Genomic DNA, 19772 nt, shown 5'->3' on the forward strand with positions numbered 1-19772 from the left:
TCATCAAAGGGCTGGAGAGTGAGCTGTTCGATTCTGTCCCTTTGGAGGCAGAGATCTAGCCAGTGGGGTTTTCGTGTTATGGACCACTTGCTGCATGCCACACTTGATACACATATTATAACGCAGCTGAGACAAGTGGTTAAGAACATGGACTCTGGAGTCAAACTTTGGGTTCAAATCCGGGGGCTGTTTTTTAATGTGTGGTTTTGTGGACGTTTTGAATTTCTCTGCCCTCTCAATCTCATCTATAAAATAGGAATAACAATACCTCAAGGGTTTCTCTTTTTTTTTTTTTAATGATTAACTTACTAATAAAGCACATAAAGCAATATCTGGCACATAATAAATATTTGCTATTGTTATTTTAAATTTGGAATCATGTCATTTTAGTCCCATTTTATAGATAAGGGAACTGAGATTTGTTAAAATTAAGTAACATCTAATAAGCGATACTTGAATCGAAAACTGGGAAGCCTCCCCCTTTATGTTAAATAGAACCTTGTAATAATAACTTGTATTGTCTTTACTGTGTGTCTCCAACATACTGCCTCATTTGGTCCCAACAACAACCCTCTATGAAAGAGGTACCTAAATATTGTCATCCTTGTTCATGAATGAAGAAACTGAAGCTCATGAAAGTTAGTTGAGGCGCATTATTGTGGCAGAGCCAGGACTCAGATTCAAATCTCATGATATTTCCTATAACACACTGCTAGAAAACTCTAGATTTCCCAGCATTTGAACTTGCTTAATCATAGTAATCGTTTCTCTCACATTGTCACTCTGTGCTATTTTTTAAAAATTTGCTTCAAAATCACCCTGAAGGTGTTTTACCATTTGTCCCCTATTAGTACACAAGTTGGAACCAAACATGATGTGACACATTTCAAGTACTATGCTTGCTACCTCTGGCAAAACACCTTAACTTCTTGGACTTGTTAATGACCATTAGATGGAAATTAGTAAACTAGTGCCTCCTGACAGGGTGAGGCATTCATTTCCGAGTATTCTGCTGCACAGTATTTCACCTAGGAAGAGCTAAGTATCTGGGACCTCCCCTGCCTGGGGCCACCTTAACTCCCTCCCACTGCCTAGAGCATCAGGGTGGGGTCTGATCCAGGCAAACGGGAAGAGTGGTCCAGCATAGTCCCCTTCACCACACCTTACACTTTCTCTGTATTAAACTTTGGCTTAGGTCTCAGCAAAGAGCTGGCCTACAGGAGCCACAGATCAGTGTCACGCCCTACGCTCACCCCTTCCATAGACAACGATGTCTCTTCATGGATGCCTATTGCTTGGTGCCATGGCATTGCTCACAAATTTTGTCCTGGGCAATAGAGAGTGATCTATGATAGCTCGAAAACCCTGGGACAGAAGCCCAGGCCCCATAATGCAGAGACTCACCAACCCTTGCCCCCTCCCCCAAATGCATACAGATTCCCTGAGACTCTCCCTGTGGGTTTGACCACTGGGCTACTGTGGCAAATATGCCACCTCAGACTTCTTAATTTCATATATTCAAAGTCCTTTGCACTCACCATTCATTCAAAGAAAATATCAAGAAGTAAAAATTAATTTTTTTTCTACTGGATACCTATGAGTCTTTTCAGACTTAAGTTGGAGTCGTCTAGAAGTGCCAAAGTCTGTCCCATTGTCAAGGTTCCAAAGGTGTTTAAACATCCTGCATGGTCAGTGGCCTTGGACCTGCTGGACAGGAACTAAGCTATGGGAGATTTTCTTTGAGTTCGTTTCCACACTTCTTTCAAGCTAAGAATAAATTACTTATGTTCCCAATACCTTGAATAGAACCTGGCACACAGTAGACAATTTATTGAATGAATCCATTTCAGGTAGGATTTACCAATAATGACAGATCAGTGTATCCAAAACTTTCACTTATACCTGGAACATAATTTTAATAGGATTATCTGTGTGTGTGCATGTGTGTGTGTTTCTAAGAACAACTAACTGCATAATATCATGACTATTAAATTCATTGGGAGTGGTTATTTATATTAATATTGTAACAAGATTCACCTCACTGTTCTACTGAGCATTTTAGTGCTGTACCTTTATTCATAGTTCTTCCTGTACATTCCTCTCTTAAACTGACCTCCACAGCACAAAGCAGCAAACGTTCATGACACCTATGGTGTCTTCTCATGACACCCCATGTAAGCAGCCCCCTCAGTGACCAAACCACCTATTTCCCGCAGGTCCACCATCTTGCAGCAGCAGTTCAACAGGACCGGGAAGGTGGAGCATGGCTCGGTGGCACTGCCGGCTGTGATGCGCTCGGGCTCCAGCGGGCCCGAGACCTTCAACGTTGGCAGCATGCCCTCACCGCAGCAGCAGGTCATGGTTGGGCAGATGCACCGAGGCCACATGCCCCCCCTGGTGAGGCTTCTGGGCACTTGCTCTGCACACGTCAGTATGATGCCTCTGGTGTGCAGGGAGGGACACCAGCCATGGGGATAGACTGTGTGTCATCTACGCTCTTACTACTAGCATCTGTCTCGACCATGGCTCTTGAGCTGTCCTGATGCTTAACTCCCAGAGTGCTTTCTTTTAATTGGGTGGTTCTGGTAGCTCCTTGTCTAGGATCACAGTTGTCCTCTGGAGCTGGAGGAGAAACAGCAACCTCTCCATGTGACTGGTGACACAGAAGTAGAAACCTGCTTTCCTTTCTTAGCAGCATCAAGCTGCTAATCAGCCCAGATACGCCTCTTAGAAATAGACCAGGTCCACAGTGAGCCACACTCTCCCCCGAGTGGCTCGTTGGTCCCTTCCACCGTGATGGTCTATCAGATACCCTGCCTCTCTCAGGTCTGCTCAGGGCTCCTGTGCTATAGGGGAAGAACTGTTTGAAAGGTGAAGAGCCTGAAAGCTCAGAAGTAATTTAACTGAAGAAGCGTGTTGGCTGTAGGTTTGGGTGGAATCTTTCCTTATGTACCAAGAATGCTATTGTAATACACACATTTCCCATGCCTGAGATCTTTTGTCCTCAGTACTCAAGGACTGGTTCTCTTTAGCTACCCTGCAAGTATTCTTTACGAGCCTACTTGTCAGCTAATTAAATTTTCCAATGGGATGTGGTTCGGGCAGTTGTTGAGATGTACCCTGGTCCACTTTCTGAGCCAGAGTTCAGTTTAACCTTGTTTTGTGTGGAGGGCTTTGTTGGTGCCAGGAACGGGTTATGACCGCCTTATATCCCTGTACCTTTGCAGACCTCTGCCCAGCAGGCCCTCATGGGGACCATCAATACGAGCATGCACGCGGTCCAGCAGGCCCAGGATGACCTCAGTGAGCTTGACTCATTGCCACCTCTTGGCCAGGATATGGTAAGTATTGTTCATGGTTTTCATTCGCTGTTTCTGCCCTGACAGAAAACAAACTTATGCACTCTGTCTGAATTCAGTCAGGCGAATCTCTGTCTCCAGCTAGGTAAAGTTGAAACCCATGTCTTTTTCAAGATGAATCTTTGTCTCTAAATTAGAGGTCCCCAAATCCCCAACCATTTTATTACCAGGGACCAGTGCTCCTATGAGAATCTAATGCCTGATGATCTGAGATGGAGCTGAGGCGGTGATGCTAGCACTGGGGGGCAGCTGCAAATACAGATGAAGCTTCCCTCGCTAGCTTGCTGTTCACCTCCTGCTGTGTGGCCCAGTTCCTAACAGGCCACGGACCAGTACTGGTCCATAGCCCAGGGATTTGGGAACCCTACTCCAGGTTATAGCCACAGGAGAGAATCATGGGGTGATACTGGCTATTGGCAATACCTGGCAAGGACTAAGAACTTGGACTCTAGAGTCACATCCCAGCTCCACTGCTCAGTGGCTGTGTATATCTGGGAAAATTTCTCTAAATAAGCCTCCATTTTGTCATTCATGAGTAGTGTGGTTGTGAAGACTCTATAGTCAAGTACAGAGTTTTTAGCACAGTACCTAACATATGGTGAGAGCTCAATGAGTATTAGCTGCTTTTGTTATTAGCAGTGATTTTCAAACTTCAACGTGCATCAAAATCACCTAGAGGGCTTGTTAAAGCAATTGCTGGGCCTCTCCTGCATTTTTTCTGACTCAGTAAGTCTGGGTGGGGTCTGAGATTTTGCATTTGTAACAAGTTCTCTGGTGATGCTGTTGCTGCATTTTTGGGCACCGTGCTTTGAGAAACACTGGATTACTACATTTAAGCTCTTAGGAGGGCAGGGTAATTAGCTGCCTTCCTATAGCTGTTGCTGCATAAAACCCCTTGCAGCGCAGGATGTGCGTGGTCCATGGCCATCAGCAGTGTCAACACTTGGGATCTTGTGAGAGGTGTACAATCTTAAGGTATCTCCCAAACTTCTGAATCAGAATCTGCATTTTACTAAGTTCTCTGCTGTTTTGTTTACACATTAAAGTTTGGAAAGCACTGGCTAGCACTATCATTCTCAGTTGCACTTTGTGTATTAGATCACCTGAGGAGTACTTAGGACAAAACCTCACACCTTAGGGCTCAAATCAAATAAAACTCTATCACTGGGGATGGGAATTGGGTATCAGTGCTTCTTCACCTTCCCAGGTGATTCTATGGGCAGCCAGAGTTGAAAACCACTGTTTAGGACTGACAAGACCCTCGTAGGGTCCAGAACCAAAATATAGTTTGTAACTCCTCTGAATTTTCCCTGAACACCGTGTTGTTTGTTTGTGTACTTGTATACATGTAGGGTGCTGCTGCCCTTAGTGCTATTTCTCCCAAATACTCAAAATCATTTACCATTCGCTTCAGGGGAACTTCAGGGTGGAAGTACATATGGCAGACACCCAAATCCAACACAATTGTAAGATAGAGTTTTGAAATGTTTGTTCTTCATGTTTCTGTTTCACCAAGTTTCAAAGAATTGGTATACAAAAATTATTATTAGTGCTAGACACATCCTGAGCCTTGATGTATCAAAACCAGCTGGAGGGCCTGAGCCAATATTTTTTTGCAATGTTTTACGAAGCAAATCAGCACCTTCTATTACCCCACGGTTGCCATTATCAATGTAAATGATCATTTATTGGCTAAGTTCAGAAATGCCAAAAAATAGAGAATTTGCTATTCATAGGTTCAAACGAACAGAAAGTATAAGAGCTGGAAAGGCTGTTAAATACCACTGAATGCAAGGCACAGGACCCGGATGTAATTTGCCCAAGATCGTGTCCCTCGTTAGAGCTGCATTCAGAACAGGGGTCTTCACTGGAACAGACTCCCCATATCACGAAAAGTGCCACAACATTCATGTGGTGAACTGAAGACACCCCCACACTGACGGGGAACACTCTTGCGCTGAAACACCCTCATTCTAAACTTGTCCTCTAAAAACAAGGTGAAATTCGCACCAATTTTAGTGCTAATGTGCGATACCATGAGACATCAATTATTCTCATGTTTTTATTGAATTTAGCTGACTAGAACCACATAGAATTTTTCTCTAAGGTCTTAAAGTTAAAAAAAAAAAAATCAGTTTGAGAAACTGTGAATTTTCATATCATTCAGTACCAATAAATGAGCAAGAGGCCTGTTAAGGCCATTGTTTAAGACGATTTAAGGGCCTCCTTGGTGCTGGCCCAGTAAGAAGAGTGTAGCCAAAATACTGGTCTCATTTTCTGGCACAACTTCTCTGGTTTCCTAGGTTATTCTGTGCAATGATTGTGTCACACAGTTGTCTGGTTTTGCAGGCGTCTAGGGTATGGGTTCAGAATAAAGTCGACGAATCCAAACACGAAATTCACTCTCAAGTCGATGCCATCACAGCTGGAACAGCTTCAGTTGTTAACCTCACTGCCGGTAAGACCCTGAGGGGTTTGTGGTGTGTTGTGGTTTTGTTTAAAAAAAAAAAAGATTCTTTGATTGAAACAGATTTTCATATTATGAGATGACAGTCTATTTTTAGGTACCCCAAGTACTTCAGGCATTTTCTCCCACTGACCAAGAAGAACACATTTCATTGTGTCTGTATCATGCGTCATCATTAAAAAGCTCTTCTCATTGTTTCTCAGTAGGTTGGACATACCTCAAAGTATATTGAGGCTAGTTTCTCCCCCCTGGGAGCTTATAATCTAAAAATGGTTTGAAAGACTAGATCTGTCATGTGTCCCTTCTTCTGTATTGTCCAGCAGTAGTGTCTCCTGGCACAGTATGACTCCCCACCTTGCACTGTCAAGTAAGAGCCAGGAAATATCTTGGCTTCAATGGGCAGCATTACGATGTTTCAGGAGCAGAGTTGACCTTCCTAAGTTGCTGACAGTGGCCTAAAGAAAAGGGCCGTGAGATGCTGAGACTTCCTTTGGAATTTTAAAGGTGCTTGTGCTCAGTATTTCAGTGTAGGAGGCCTTAGGGAGAAAGGACCCTGTGGAGAGCAGCACCTTGGAGACAATGCTGTTCATCTCACTGTGAGCATGCCGTGCTTTGTGTCTGACTCCTGCAGAGTGGTGGGTGACAAGCTGCTGCAACGTGGCTATTTACCTCCTGCCCACTGGGCTCTCCTCCCGCTTCACCACTCTCCTTTGATGGAGATGGCTTTTCTCTGTCCCAGGTGACCCTGCAGACACCGACTACACAGCTGTGGGATGTGCAATCACCACCATTTCTTCCAACCTGACGGAGATGTCCAAGGGTGTGAAGCTGTTGGCGGCCCTCATGGATGACGAGGTGGGCAGTGGGGAGGACTTGCTCAGAGCTGCCAGGACCCTCGCTGGGGCAGTGTCGGACTTGCTGAAAGCCGTACAGCCTACTTCTGGAGAGGTGAGCTCTTGGGACAAGCAGTGATTCAGGTTCTGATGAGACAGGTGCAGCTTTTGAGCTGTTCTTTCCATGTCGGTGGGGCATGTTCCCACACTGCAGAGTTTAGAGAATCTGTGGTTCAACCTTCAAAACTGGTTGAGCGCTTAGTAAGAAACTTTCCTTCTCCTTCCTCTCCCAAATTCGATAAGGTGAAACCTCAGAAACCAACACATAGGTCAAAAACATTTAAAGAGGATGTAAGTTTTGCCCCTTAATTTCCAGAAAACATGTATCACCTCCCTACCAACTGAATGAGATTCATTAGTTGAACATTTCAAAACTCTCCACCTGTTGCTGGTTTTTAAGACATGAGGCATTTCCTCACACAGATGTCACCAGGACGCTTCTGCCTCCTGTCTGGAAGGTAATCAGAGACTGTTGTTCAGGTGCAGGAGGAGCTAGTCCGGATTTCTCTCTCTGCACTGCCATGTCTGTTGGCACCGTGGAGGGAGTGCATTTTCTTTCCAACCAGTGTGTGCTCTTTGTTCGTAGCCTCGGCAGACAGTTTTGACCGCCGCTGGAAGCATTGGACAGGCCAGTGGGGACCTTCTGAGACAGATCGGAGAGAATGAGACTGATGAGCGATTCCAAGTAAGATATTTGCTGCCCATAATCTTGGAAGGGAGCCTAAGTGATGGTCTAGACCCAACTAGGGAGGATGGAATGTAAAACCAAACCTTCCTTGTGCTATCAAGAATAAGATTGAGGAGGATTGTCTGGGGGCGAGGGGGCGGTGAGGTCTTTGTGTGTTAATTTAAAAGTTTTTATAACTGAAAAACTCACTTCACTTTTATCATAAAACACTTATTTAGCTATTCTCACTGGTCAATATGCTGGACATTCTTTAAACTTGCAAAATTGGAAGTTTCAAAAGTAGAAGGAGTAATGTCATGAACCCCTTGTTTCTACCACCCAGCCTTTATAGTGATAAACTCATGGCCAATCTTATTTTCTCTATTCAGGGGCAGTTTTAATTGCGTCATGGGGTAGTTCATATATAAAAGTGGAAATGTGTGCACTTTCGTGCATTGCACTTACACACAGCAAAGGCTTTCCTTTACATTCAGAGGTGGGTCTATTGTTTGTGCCATCTAAAGCCACAAGTGTGGTGAGGTCTTTTTTTGTCACCCTTCTTTTTCAATACCAAGGACATGTGCTGTTCTCTGATGAACAGCTGTAGCCACTGCTTGCAGGTAGCTTGATGCACCACTGGCTCAGACAAGACCTTGACTTCTCTGCCTCTGTTGCCAGCCACCACAGATGAGGTGCCGGGTCCTACCAATGAGAGCTTCAGGCTAGGATGAGCTTCTCTTCTCACATACTTGCAGGCAGAAGCTCTTCACTCCTCCTCCTCCTCTTCTTTCTCCTCCTCTTAAGTTCCAATTTTGCAAGTAATACATTACAGTTTGAGCCTGGTTCTCTGGAAGATCCCCTTTTCCCAAATCTCACGTCACATGCACTGTTTGGGAATTCCGTAGAATTCAGAATAAAAATATCATTCAGCTTTTTAAGTTTCTTGCTTCATGGGTGGCAGTTTCATGCCATTTTGTCTAGAACTACCAAACTTCATTAAGATAGCATGCATCAGTTACACTAAGAAAGGATCATGTACGTTGTGCTACATGAAACATGCACTTTCATCCACGGGTATATTTGTTTCTCCTCTACTTTCCACATACCTGCAGTATTGAGGCCACAGGACTCATTCATATTCTGCAATGCAGTAAAACATCTGGTGCTTGAATATTCACATCAGGATGAGTGTGAGATCCATAATCCAGTATCCTAGAAACCATTTCTATGCTGGGATGGCCAGTTATAACTATAAAGGGAATTAACTGCAGACCACATAAATATATTTCACTAAATCCAAATATATTTCACTAATTGTGTCCCCATCCTTATTACTTCTTAGCAGATCCCTAAACTGCCCTTGTACTGGCCTTTGCTTTTTGTATTGGAACAGCTAATTCTTTGTAGGCAGGTACCTACTTACGAACCGTGTAAATATGTGATTCAGCTGTTGGCTTACTAGACTTAATCATTCTCAAGTGGTCAATTTACCTTCCTTAGAAATATTGCTTTCCCCAAAGTGTTTGGGAAGCTTGAAGGAAAAGTCACAATACTTCCCTACGGCATCTCACACATCCTTGTATGTTTGTAGACTTTTCCTTTATTTTTTTCTTCAAGTGTTTTCATCGCGTATAAATGCAAACTCTTCTTTCTAATGTTTGTTTCCATTCAGACATTGTAGGGCAGCCATAGGGTAGGTTCAAGGGGCTTTCTTACTAGGACAATGCTTGAGTTGAGTGTCTTCAGTTTCTGCAAGGTCTCTAGGCAAACAAAACACTGGTACTGTGAGGTGATCCCGCAACCCCGTTCGTTGGGAGCAGGCTTCGGCTTGCTGACAGTGGATTTCTTACTCTGTTTTTCGGATTCTTGAGATCCTATCTCAGAGCTTTTCTTGGGTCCTTAATGTACTGCATGTTCCCAGACTTAACAAAGATTTATTTTACATGGGCTACATAATAGTAGTCTTGTTAAAAAGATTGACAAAGGCCTTGTCAGCATCTATAACTGTAGTATCACGTTCTTTTTCTAACTGTACTTTTTTTTAATTAATAGTATCTGTGTTTCTATAAATGAGTCTAACAAAGCACTTTAGAACAATCATGAGTCTTAGTCCCTGTGTGAAAAGATGGATTCGTTATCAAGTGAAAAAATACAGCCACCTACTTTGGAAAGTTGTTTTCCTAAATCTTCTTACTAATTTGTGACACTCAAGTTATGTTTTCATGTAATACTGAGATACAGGTGTCCAAGAATTGTAACTTTGCAGGCCATGTTGCAAGCAATTGCTAAAAGTTGTATGGTAGACAAGTGCTAGTCAGGTCACAAAGGCATCTTCAACTTTCAGTGCCACGGGCTTTGTTTTTTCCCTGGACATCCAGTAAAGACTGGATTTAACTGTTCCTTTAAGACTGCTTGGTTTTGTCCGTTTACTTGGTGTTTCTGATTTGCCTGGATAGCATATAGTCTTTTCTCTGTATAAAATTACATAGGCTAAACCGTCTTTCCAATTTATCTTCTCATAAGATATCTTGTTGTAAAGACTCTGTGGGTGCCCTTTGCATTCAGATTAAAAAGTGCTTTTCATTATTATCTGATGAATTAATAAAGACTTCTGACCACATGTTCTCTGGAAGAAAGCCTTCACATGTTTGTTCAAAATGAAAATGGCTCATATGTTTGGGAAGGCATTTCCAAACCAAATAAACTACCGTCAGTATTAAAAACAAAAAGGAAATTAAATGTAACAATGGTTATTCTTCAGTTCACACAGATGGGTGACAAACTGGTCGACTGAATCAAAGGATTCTCCATTCTGCAAGCAGAATGCCTTTTTGTTGAGTCGAAGCATAAACTAATCTTTAAAGGCTCAAAGTTCCTCACATCTTTGCTGAGGTCATAGCTTATAGCCAGTTTATTTATGTAGGCTCCCTTCCCATTTTTTATAACAATTTGATCCCTGTGCAGGAGACTACACAACACACCTTCAGAGTATCCCTTAGCTCCTGAGATGTAGGTATTTTCTGTGCATGTCCAACGTTGCCCTCTGGAGGCAAAGATGTGACTGAATTTGTGGTGATTGGGTCCTTGTGCAAAGTAGAAATCCAAAAGATAAATTTTCAAGTTATAGTGGGACATAACTTGCATAGTATTCGTGGTATCTGGATACATTTTCGGCTTCTTCTGATCCACCATATCAACCACATTCAAGAGACATGGTCAGGACTCTTGGTATTAGATAAATGCATGAATGTGAATCAGTGATAAAAGTAAAAACTATTTCCTCAAATTAACCTATTTTAGATTTAAACCTATGCTACCTAATATATAGGAGGCTGCGTTGTTAGGATGTGAATCTCCTTCCTTAATTAGATCAAAAGATAAGTTGACATTTCAGGAAAATAAATGGAAAAAATTATTCTCAAGTACTGAAGGGAAAAGGTTAAAGAGAACAATAAAATGGTCAAGTAGAAACCACATTTTCAGGTTGTGAAGGGTAATTAGGAAAAAAAGCAAATGATGAGTTTTGTTTTTTTTTTTAATTTTTCTTAGGATGTTTTAATGAGCCTGGCCAAAGCTGTTGCCAATGCTGCCGCCATGCTGGTACTAAAGGCAAAGAACGTTGCCCAGGTGGCTGCAGACACAGTCCTGCAGAACAGGGTGATCGCCGCTGCCACCCAGTGTGCCCTCTCCACCTCCCAGCTTGTGGCCTGTGCCAAGGTAAGCCAGCTAGGGCTCCCGGCTTTCTCTACAGAGTGTTACCCACCCTTACCTGCCTCTAGTCATTGGGGCGAAGCTGGAGAAGAATTCGTTAAAACCGACTGAGACAAAGAGCTTGCTTCAGGTGTTTCTTTTTTTGGCAACATGATAGGATTTTAGCATAAACTGCCCAGTTCTACTTTTATCATTTGTTCTTTGCACAAGTCCTCAAGCAGTGGTACTTTTCTGTGTCTAATTGCCATTTCTTCATCCCTTTCATCGTATCTCCCCTTCGGACTTGTCAGTATGTCTTATTTACACCTGCACACAAAAGATTCTCGTATAGTCAGCATTATAAATGGGTTCAGAAATAACCCTCAGAGTTTATGAGAGCCCTTTCTACACCGCACAGTGTTAGAGTGAGGGGAATGAGGATTAGGGTCATTGTTGTCAGTTAGGGTGTGCACTGTGTGTCACGCTCCACCTCATTAAGTACCATCGCCCAGTTTGCTGAAGAAGTAACGGAGGCATTAGAAATAGCTTACAGCCGCAGAAATAGTAAGGGGCAGAACTGAGTTTTTAACACGGGCCTGACTGACTTCATATACCCTTTCTACTCCATGTGTGTCTTCACTGAGATGATGCCTCAGATGGGAGGTGTTCATTTCTCAACTCGATGCTAGAACATGTCGTGCAGACCCATGATCTGGTTCAGCCTGGTGTTTCCTATGCTATGGTAGGATTTGCAGCATCAGTCAAAGGTATACTGGATGGTCTCTCTCCTGCTTTCCTTGTTTTACCCTCCTCGTGTCCACAGATAACTGACAGAATCCCCGTTTGTTTAAGGTCCGTGAAGCAGCGTTCCAGATGTCTCTGATCAAAGAAAATTTTTTTAGATGGTCTTGTTATCCTAGCTCACAAGATTCCATAGGGTTTCTAAAAAGAGAAGATAAGTTGATAAAATACTGGAAACTTCTCTCCATAGAAGTGGTCAGTGGTATAGACTGTTACATATCACTAATGAAGGTAAAATTAGCAGACATCTAAAATCACAAAGATGAAGTGAAATAATGAAGTATGAGAAACCACAGTGATGGCTTAGTTTAATTCCTGGTCCTATAAGAAGGAACAGAGACCCGGAGCAGGAAGTCGATGTGGTAGAAATACTAGCACACACTGGGGGCCAAGAGTTGACCCAGATCTGCTCCTGTCTCGCTTCAGGTGGTGAGCCCCACCATCAGCTCCCCTGTGTGCCAGGAGCAGCTGATCGAAGCAGGGAAGCTCGTAGACCGCTCGGTGGAGAACTGCGTCCGCGCCTGCCAGGCGGCCACTGACGACAGCGAGCTCCTGAAGCAGGTCAGCGCAGCAGCCAGTGTGGTCAGCCAGGCCCTGCACGATCTCCTGCAGCATGTGCGACAGTTTGCCAGCCGAGGCGAGCCCATCGGCCGCTACGACCAGGCCACTGACACCATCATGTGTGTCACCGAGAGCATCTTCAGCTCCATGGGCGATGCTGGTGAGGGGCTAGGCTGGGGGTGGGTGGGCCATTCTGGGGTTCCCAGAGCGTGATGATGGTAAGAAAGGTAACGGCTGCCTGGGTGCCTGTCAAGGGCGAGTTCTCATCGCCCTCACTCAGGTACTTCCTCTCTCAGGCTGGGAAAAGGATGGAAGATACATAACATGTACATCCACAACAACATTTAAAGATTTAAAAGTTAACTAAGATTTTATATATATATAAATATATATAAATTCACAGTAAACGCCTTTTATTTTAAGAATGTCTATGTTGGATGTGGCATAGTAAGTCAGTACAGCCACAGGAGGAAGCAAGAATGAGTCTTGGAAAGAAGTTTATTATACTCACAGATCTTAGAGAGGAAATCACCACATGCCACTCAAGGTCACAAGGGGAAGTGTCAGGTTTTGGTCAGGTCTCAGAAGACAGGATTGAGGGGAGAGTTTAGGCCATAGCCTTCATTCAGGTTTCTATGGGCAAGGCAAGGCAGGGCAGGGTGAACAGTTCAGGATTGGCCAGTTGGAGTAGTTTCAACAGGCTCCACACTATATGGGCTGTCCCTAGTTGCCTGGTACCTGGCTCTGGGATGATTAAGGCAGAGGAGTGTTGCCTCCTGGCCTCTTAGAGGAGGTATGACTCAGGACTGGTTAGTTTCCATATCATAGACACGCTATCGCTAAGAATTGGCGAGCCCAGGAGGGGCAGTCTGTCTCCAGCCAGTAAGGTTTTTATTAAATGTCAAGCATCATCATATACATTAAATTTTAAAATATATACAATATAATTTTTCAGTCTATTAGTTGCAAAGTATGTGTCCCCAGACCCAGCTCTTCTCTATCCCATCTAAATCTCCAGAATTGACTGCCTGACTTCTGTGCAATGTCTGTTTTATCTGTCCAAAAATTTTCGATCTTTCTATAGTTATGTATATGTGCGTGTAACACCCTCTTTTTTAAAATATATAAATGGAATTGTGTTATACAGACTTTTGCAACTGTTTTCACTTAATATATCTTAGACTATTTTTCATGTTGACCTACATGATAATCTTTTTGATAGCAGCATAGTATATACCATAATTTACTTGACCAGTTATCTTTTTTTTTCTCTCTTTTAAACGCCTTCAGTACCTGGTATTCCTAGGTGGTCTCTCATCCAAGTACTAACCAGGCCCAACCCTGCTTGGCTTCTGAGATCAGACGAGATTGGACATGTTCAGGGTGGCATGGCCATAGACTCACCAGTTGGCGTAGTTTATTTTTTAATGGACATTCAAGTGGTTTCCAGTTTTTTTGGTTCGTTAATTTGTTTTGCTCTTACAAAAAGCATGCTTCAGCAAACAAAATAAAAATATCTTAAATTCTTTTTTTTACCTTTGAAGATATATGTCAATTTCTATCAATGGAATTGCTGAGCCAATAGCTGTGTATATTTTTTATTTTAAATGTTTCTATGGAAGTTCTTTCCAGAAAGGTCCCACTGTGTGCAACCCCGCCAGTAGTTTGTGAGAGCTGTTTTTTTTTTTTTACTTCCTCATCAGTACAAACCTTATAACAAGTATTTTTTAAAGAAAATTACCTTGTGCTTTTCTATGTCCTTTTTTCATGATTTAAGAAGATAGCGACGCCCCACAGATTTGGATCTTTTTGTTATTCTTTTGTTTTTGTTTTTTAATAAAATTTGTATTTTGGAACACTTATAGACTTACAGAAAACCTGTGAAACCATACAGGGTTGTTGTCTGCCCTTCCCAGTTTCTCACATTTTTAACGTCTTCATAGTCCATGGCACATTTGCCAGAACAGGAAGATTAGCATTGGTACATTCTGTTAACTAAACTACAGACGTTATTCAGATTTCACCGGTTTTTCCCCTGATGTCCTTTTACTCTCCCAGGATCCAATCCAGGATACCTTGAATTTAGCACATTTCAATTTTCCTGAAAGCTTTTCTTACTCTTAATGTACAGTTCTTCAGCATTCTTCTCAAATGACCTTTAGGAGAGGAAGAAGTCCCTTACATTTAGGTAGCTTTGTTTTTAATGTTGACTCTTATACCCCTCCCACTTCCAAAAGGAACTTAAAATAGATTTAAATGAAATCACGGGTACAATATAATCAAACAATTACTAATTATATCAAAACCAGTATTGGAAAGAATAGGGTGAGCAAAGATAAAATGGATAGGAAAAATTGGACCAAGCATTTGAGCGTGGAAGTAGGGTCTATACTTTTAATTAGTAAAAGCCAAACGACACAAACAGATTATGTGATATTACTTATCTGGTGTTAGGTAGCATGTGAATTAATTCAAAATTTAAAAATAATTTTTTTCTATACACATTATTCTAAGAATTTATTTATAGGAGCTTTTTAGTAAGAAGTTCTTGACGTGAGGTAATATTTTCTATTAAAGTATTTACTAAAGATAAATGTGCATCATAAAACCGCATAATTTTCTTCCTGCTTTCTCTTTATAAAAAGCTCCTCTTTGTTTGTTTAAAGATTCCAGGTGGATATGTTTGGGGCATGCAGTCCTGGCAGCCACAGGGGATATTTTCGTTTCTGAATCTAATTTGACTGCATTGCTTAGAAATAGAGCCACGGGGGCTTGCTTCTCTCCATCCTTAATGTCAGAGTGGAGATGAGGCTGACGAGTACTGAGGTTTCACTTGCACTTTATAAAGCAGGCGAACCAACCACATCCTCAATCCCACCCTCTAGGTGAAATGGTGCGCCAGGCCCGGGTCCTGGCCCAGGCCACCTCAGACCTCGTCAGTGCCATGAGGTCAGATGCAGAAGCTGAAATCGACATGGAGAATTCAAAGAAGCTCCTGGCCGCAGCAAAACTCTTGGCCGACTCTACGGCTCGCATGGTGGAAGCTGCAAAGGTATTACATTGGATTTGTCCAACTGAAAGGTGAACATTATCAAAAGTTAGGATTTAGAAGGTACCTTCAAGATAGAGAAGGGTCAGGCCAAGTGTGCAATTTTGTCTGTTTAAAACCTATATGGTGGTGTAATGTTTCACCTTGTTCGAGTGAGAAAGGGGAAGGCCGTGGAAGATATGGATGAAGCCCTTTAGGTGTCGACTCAGCCATGGGCAGCAAAGGCTCTGCTTAGTGAGTGCACTTTCTCAGCTGAGTCGTCACCACTGGCGTTATTGAAAATAGTGCTTCATCTAAAATTGAGACTTTCAGCAGTAAATTCGCTTACACCTATTTGCTTTCTGCAGCCTTAACGTTACTTGGCCCTCCTCTTGAATTCTCAACGAAACTCTTTATCACGATTTTACATAGTAGAGCGCTTCTGACTCACTGCTCTTCAAATCCCAGTAGCAATTTAATATATTATAGAAGAGTTTGAATAGAGTTAAGGGTCTGTTTTGTGCTTTCTGACAGCTGTGTCGTATGTCCTGATGCTTCTAAAATCCTGTGATTCTTCACCTGGGACTCTCTCAGAGCCCCCTGTGAAACATTCCAAAGCGTGCATGCCTCCATTCCATCCCCAGAGACCCTGATCCACGAGGTCACTGGTGGGACTGTGTGCACGTGTGTGTGTGTATGTGTGTGTGTGTGTGTGTGTAAGCTCCACAGGAGATTCTGATGCCTACCTCTAGGTGAGAACTGTTTAAAATGGATAAGACTATATTCTCTGATGTTGTTTTTATTATGCCATTAGCATATGTTTCTTGTGGAATTAGAAAATGCAGAAAACTGTAAATAAGAAAACAAAAATCACCTTCAACTTCAGACCCTACAAGTAACATGTTTAATGTATTCCTTTGCATTTAAGATTCATTAAACATCTCCACATCTTGTCCTGTCTCCTAGGCCTCCAACAGAATAGTAGCTTATCTCAACCAAGTATGTAAATTGCTTCACTTAGAATGTATTGTGACATGCAGTGAGCCATGTAGACCACCTTTGTTGACTCACCATTGCATTACTTTAGGGACTGAGAGTTCTCCCCACTACATCCCAGGTAGGGCTAAAGAGAAACTTGAGGGGAAGAGTCTGAACTTCCTTTGTCCCCTTATCTCTGTTTCAGGCAAGCAGCTCTGCCTCCTAACCATCTCTTTTTGCAAAAATACACATTAGAGTTTTGTATAGTTAATTTTTTTAATAGTTTTTACTAGTTTCTTTTTTACTCCTTCTAAGTCTAAACAAAGCTATTTCAGGCAAACGCTCATATTCAAAAAAATTATCTGCTAGAACCTTAGTGAAAAATCTCATCCCTTATTTTACAGATGAGGAAATTAAAATTCCTAAAGAACAAGCCAACCATCACATAACCAGGACCAAGCCAGGACCGATGTATACACATTTGTTTCTACATGTATGATGTTCCTCAGACTAATTCACCGAATATACCAAGTTATTTAAAACTTATTTTTAAAGTGTTTATTACTTCCAATTATTTATATTAGATGGGACAACATTAAGTGTTTTCATAAATTCTTTAACTTTTAGTGAAATGTCACTTTGCCTTCATGGCAATATTTTAATTTGCCGAATTGTGTTGAAAGCTAAAGAGTGTACGATGGTTAGACTTCTAAAGAGTATAATGTGCAGAAAAAAATGTTTCATAATCAGTAACTAAGATTTCAGGCCAAGATTAGGACTCTATTTCTAATATACAATCATCAGAAAAAAGACATTGCTACGGAAGGATCTGAACACCCCCATCAATGTAAAATGTGGAAACAGTGGTTTCCTGCTGCTCAAGATATAAAATTAAAGCCAATATGCCGCTTGGGGCATTGATAACGGAGTGGCTTAAAAAATACCTGATGACCAGGAAAAATAACTTTCATAAGCATGCGAAAGAATACAAAAGTAGCCCAACAATCTACCTCACGAGCAAATATTATTCCCCTAAATTATTTGTGGAAAGAAATTTGTTCATCTGTAAACATCGAGCACTAGTCACGAAACATCCTGGCCCTGCAAGAAAAATTTTGAATGCCACTTTTACTTCAGGTGGGAGCGGAAGGCTGGATGTGCTTTAAGTCTTTGTTGAATTACTGTGCAGTAAAATTATATCCTTTCCCTATTACTACCAATAGCCTTTCCCTACTGCAAAATCTCACCCGTCCAATTAAAATCTACTTGCATTTCTAAGACACTTTAACCTACAGCAACACAGTAAAAGGGCCACAAAGTTACACAAGGGAAGTATGGCCACTAGCTGTACATGGCGCCTCCCTCTTTCCCTACCAGGAGGGAGGAATCAGCTTTCTTCCTTTAATTCAGTTACAGTTAGTACGGTTGGGAACCCATTGTACTTTGCTATACTTTCCAACTCAGGCTCACCAGGAATGCAATTTCTAGACATGGACTTTTGTGAACAATATTTCATTACAATATGTTGGATGGCATTCCTGCCCCCCTCCGTGTTACATTGTAATCTTAGCCCATTCAGTGCTAAGGACATGAGAATGTGCTAAGGACATGAGAATCTTTCACGAGTGACATGTGTCTGTCATACCAATCAATATAAAATTCTGAGAGAGATGAGCAGAGGGGCATTTATCTTACCATCTTTTAAATCACGGATTTCTGACTATAAGTTAATTCGTATGGACAGCCAAGGCTATGATCTCATATGTATGTTTATTACCATTGGATTTCTACTGTTTAGCAGTACAGTGTTGAAACATGTAGTAGATATTTTTTGTTATTGTTAAGAGGAAGCATATTTATCATAAAGATACTGCTTGACACATTTGGCTCTCTCTTCCAGATACTTTGAATTACTAGGAAAAAGTAAAATTCAAGCTATGCATTCAGTGTCTGTGGCATGCTGTCCCCTGAACCTCTTGAAATCTTTATTTTCACCTTCTCAGGGTTGGCTGCAGCACCCTGAGAATGAGGACCAGCAGCAAAGACTGAGAGAAGCTGCGGAAGGTCTCCGAGTGGCAACCAACGCTGCTGCCCAGAATGCTATCAAGAAAAAAATTGTCAACCGATTGGAGGTCAGTAAAGAGGCTGATTTTGTGATGCTCATTTTAGACACAAAGAGTTCCCGGCAAGAATAAGCAGATTAATAAGGAAAAGCCTTATAATGTAAAGGAAACTAAAGATTAATGATATAGTTTAATGGTTTAGGTACTAAGCACTATTTGACATGTTAGTTTACATACATTATAAATTTAGGTTCAGTGGTTTAGGCACCTTGACACAATCTGAAAATCGCTTCAGTTCATGATTTCAGAAAGCCAAAATCTTGTCTGAGTGTGGCATTCCTAAATAGAAACTAAATATTCCTTCAGGAGGACCCAGGATTTTTTTTTTTCCTGGCATTATAGGATGTCTACATTCAGGAAGGACCTTTAGCTAAAAATGTGTATATTTTGTTGGAGGCAATCATTCTTTCAGGGCTCCCAATAGAAAATAAAAAGTTTAGTGCAAACTGTGTAAGAAAATAAATTTGTCTCACAAATGTACACAGGAGACTGACACTAAAATTTGGGAGGCTGGAGGCTGAGAAGCTCCCTTTCTAGGGTGTAATCCCTCCGTGTGGAGTCTGCTGGATTCTGGAGGAAAACTGGCCTCCTAACTCCTGGAAGAATATGAGAGCGTAAACACAAGGACTCCTGTGGGAAAGTCTGGGCCTTTCTGAACCATGGCATCCCTGGGGTTGCGAGAAAACAGTCACGAGCACCAACATTGTGCTTGACCCAGAGAGCAGCCTGTGCTGCCGTGGGAGAAGTTTTTTTCCATAACACATTTAGACTTGGTGCTGCTTATCATTACCATCACCATCTTGGAATTGTCCCTTGTCTTTTTGAGAAAGACAAATGAACAATGGGAACTTGAGCTTTCTAGCATGTTTATCACTTGTCCCAGGGAATGTAAACCAAAAGAAGATAACGGGGCACTGTTAGGTCAGGATCATCAGCGGTATTTGAGAGGCAGAGACTGTTCCCTTTCTTACGCGTGCAGCTATCCAATGCCAACACTTTAATGGAAGAGACATATATAAATGCGCGTGTGTATATGTTGGCACATTCAAACCCTGGATCACCTCTCCTTCTCCTCTCCAGGTTGCAGCTAAGCAGGCTGCAGCTGCAGCCACGCAGACCATTGCCGCCTCCCAGAACGCAGCTGTGTCCAACAAGAACCCTGCAGCCCAGCAGCAGCTGGTTCAGAGCTGCAAGGTGAGGATCCT

General features: G+C 42.1%; 1 protein-coding gene and 1 pseudogene across 1 annotated transcript in view; one reads left to right on the forward strand and one right to left on the reverse strand.

The window, feature by feature from the left end:
* Positions 1-19772, forward strand: part of TLN2 (talin 2) — a 380704-nt gene that overhangs the window by 244792 nt on the left and 116140 nt on the right. Inside the window, exons 15-24 of the mRNA XM_036239383.1 lie at positions 2217-2397; positions 3228-3341; positions 5709-5817; positions 6566-6774; positions 7306-7404; positions 10936-11103; positions 12304-12598; positions 15324-15490; positions 18448-18576; positions 19648-19761. Coding sequence (XP_036095276.1) covers positions 2217-2397; positions 3228-3341; positions 5709-5817; positions 6566-6774; positions 7306-7404; positions 10936-11103; positions 12304-12598; positions 15324-15490; positions 18448-18576; positions 19648-19761 — 1585 coding nt within the window. The remainder of the gene's footprint in view (positions 1-2216; positions 2398-3227; positions 3342-5708; positions 5818-6565; positions 6775-7305; positions 7405-10935; positions 11104-12303; positions 12599-15323; positions 15491-18447; positions 18577-19647; positions 19762-19772) is intronic.
* Positions 13720-13838, reverse strand: LOC118600661 (annotated as a pseudogene).

Source organism: Rousettus aegyptiacus, unplaced genomic scaffold (assembly GCF_014176215.1).
Source record: "Rousettus aegyptiacus isolate mRouAeg1 unplaced genomic scaffold, mRouAeg1.p scaffold_m13_p_3, whole genome shotgun sequence".
In the NCBI taxonomy this organism is placed as follows: Eukaryota; Metazoa; Chordata; class Mammalia; order Chiroptera; family Pteropodidae; genus Rousettus; species Rousettus aegyptiacus.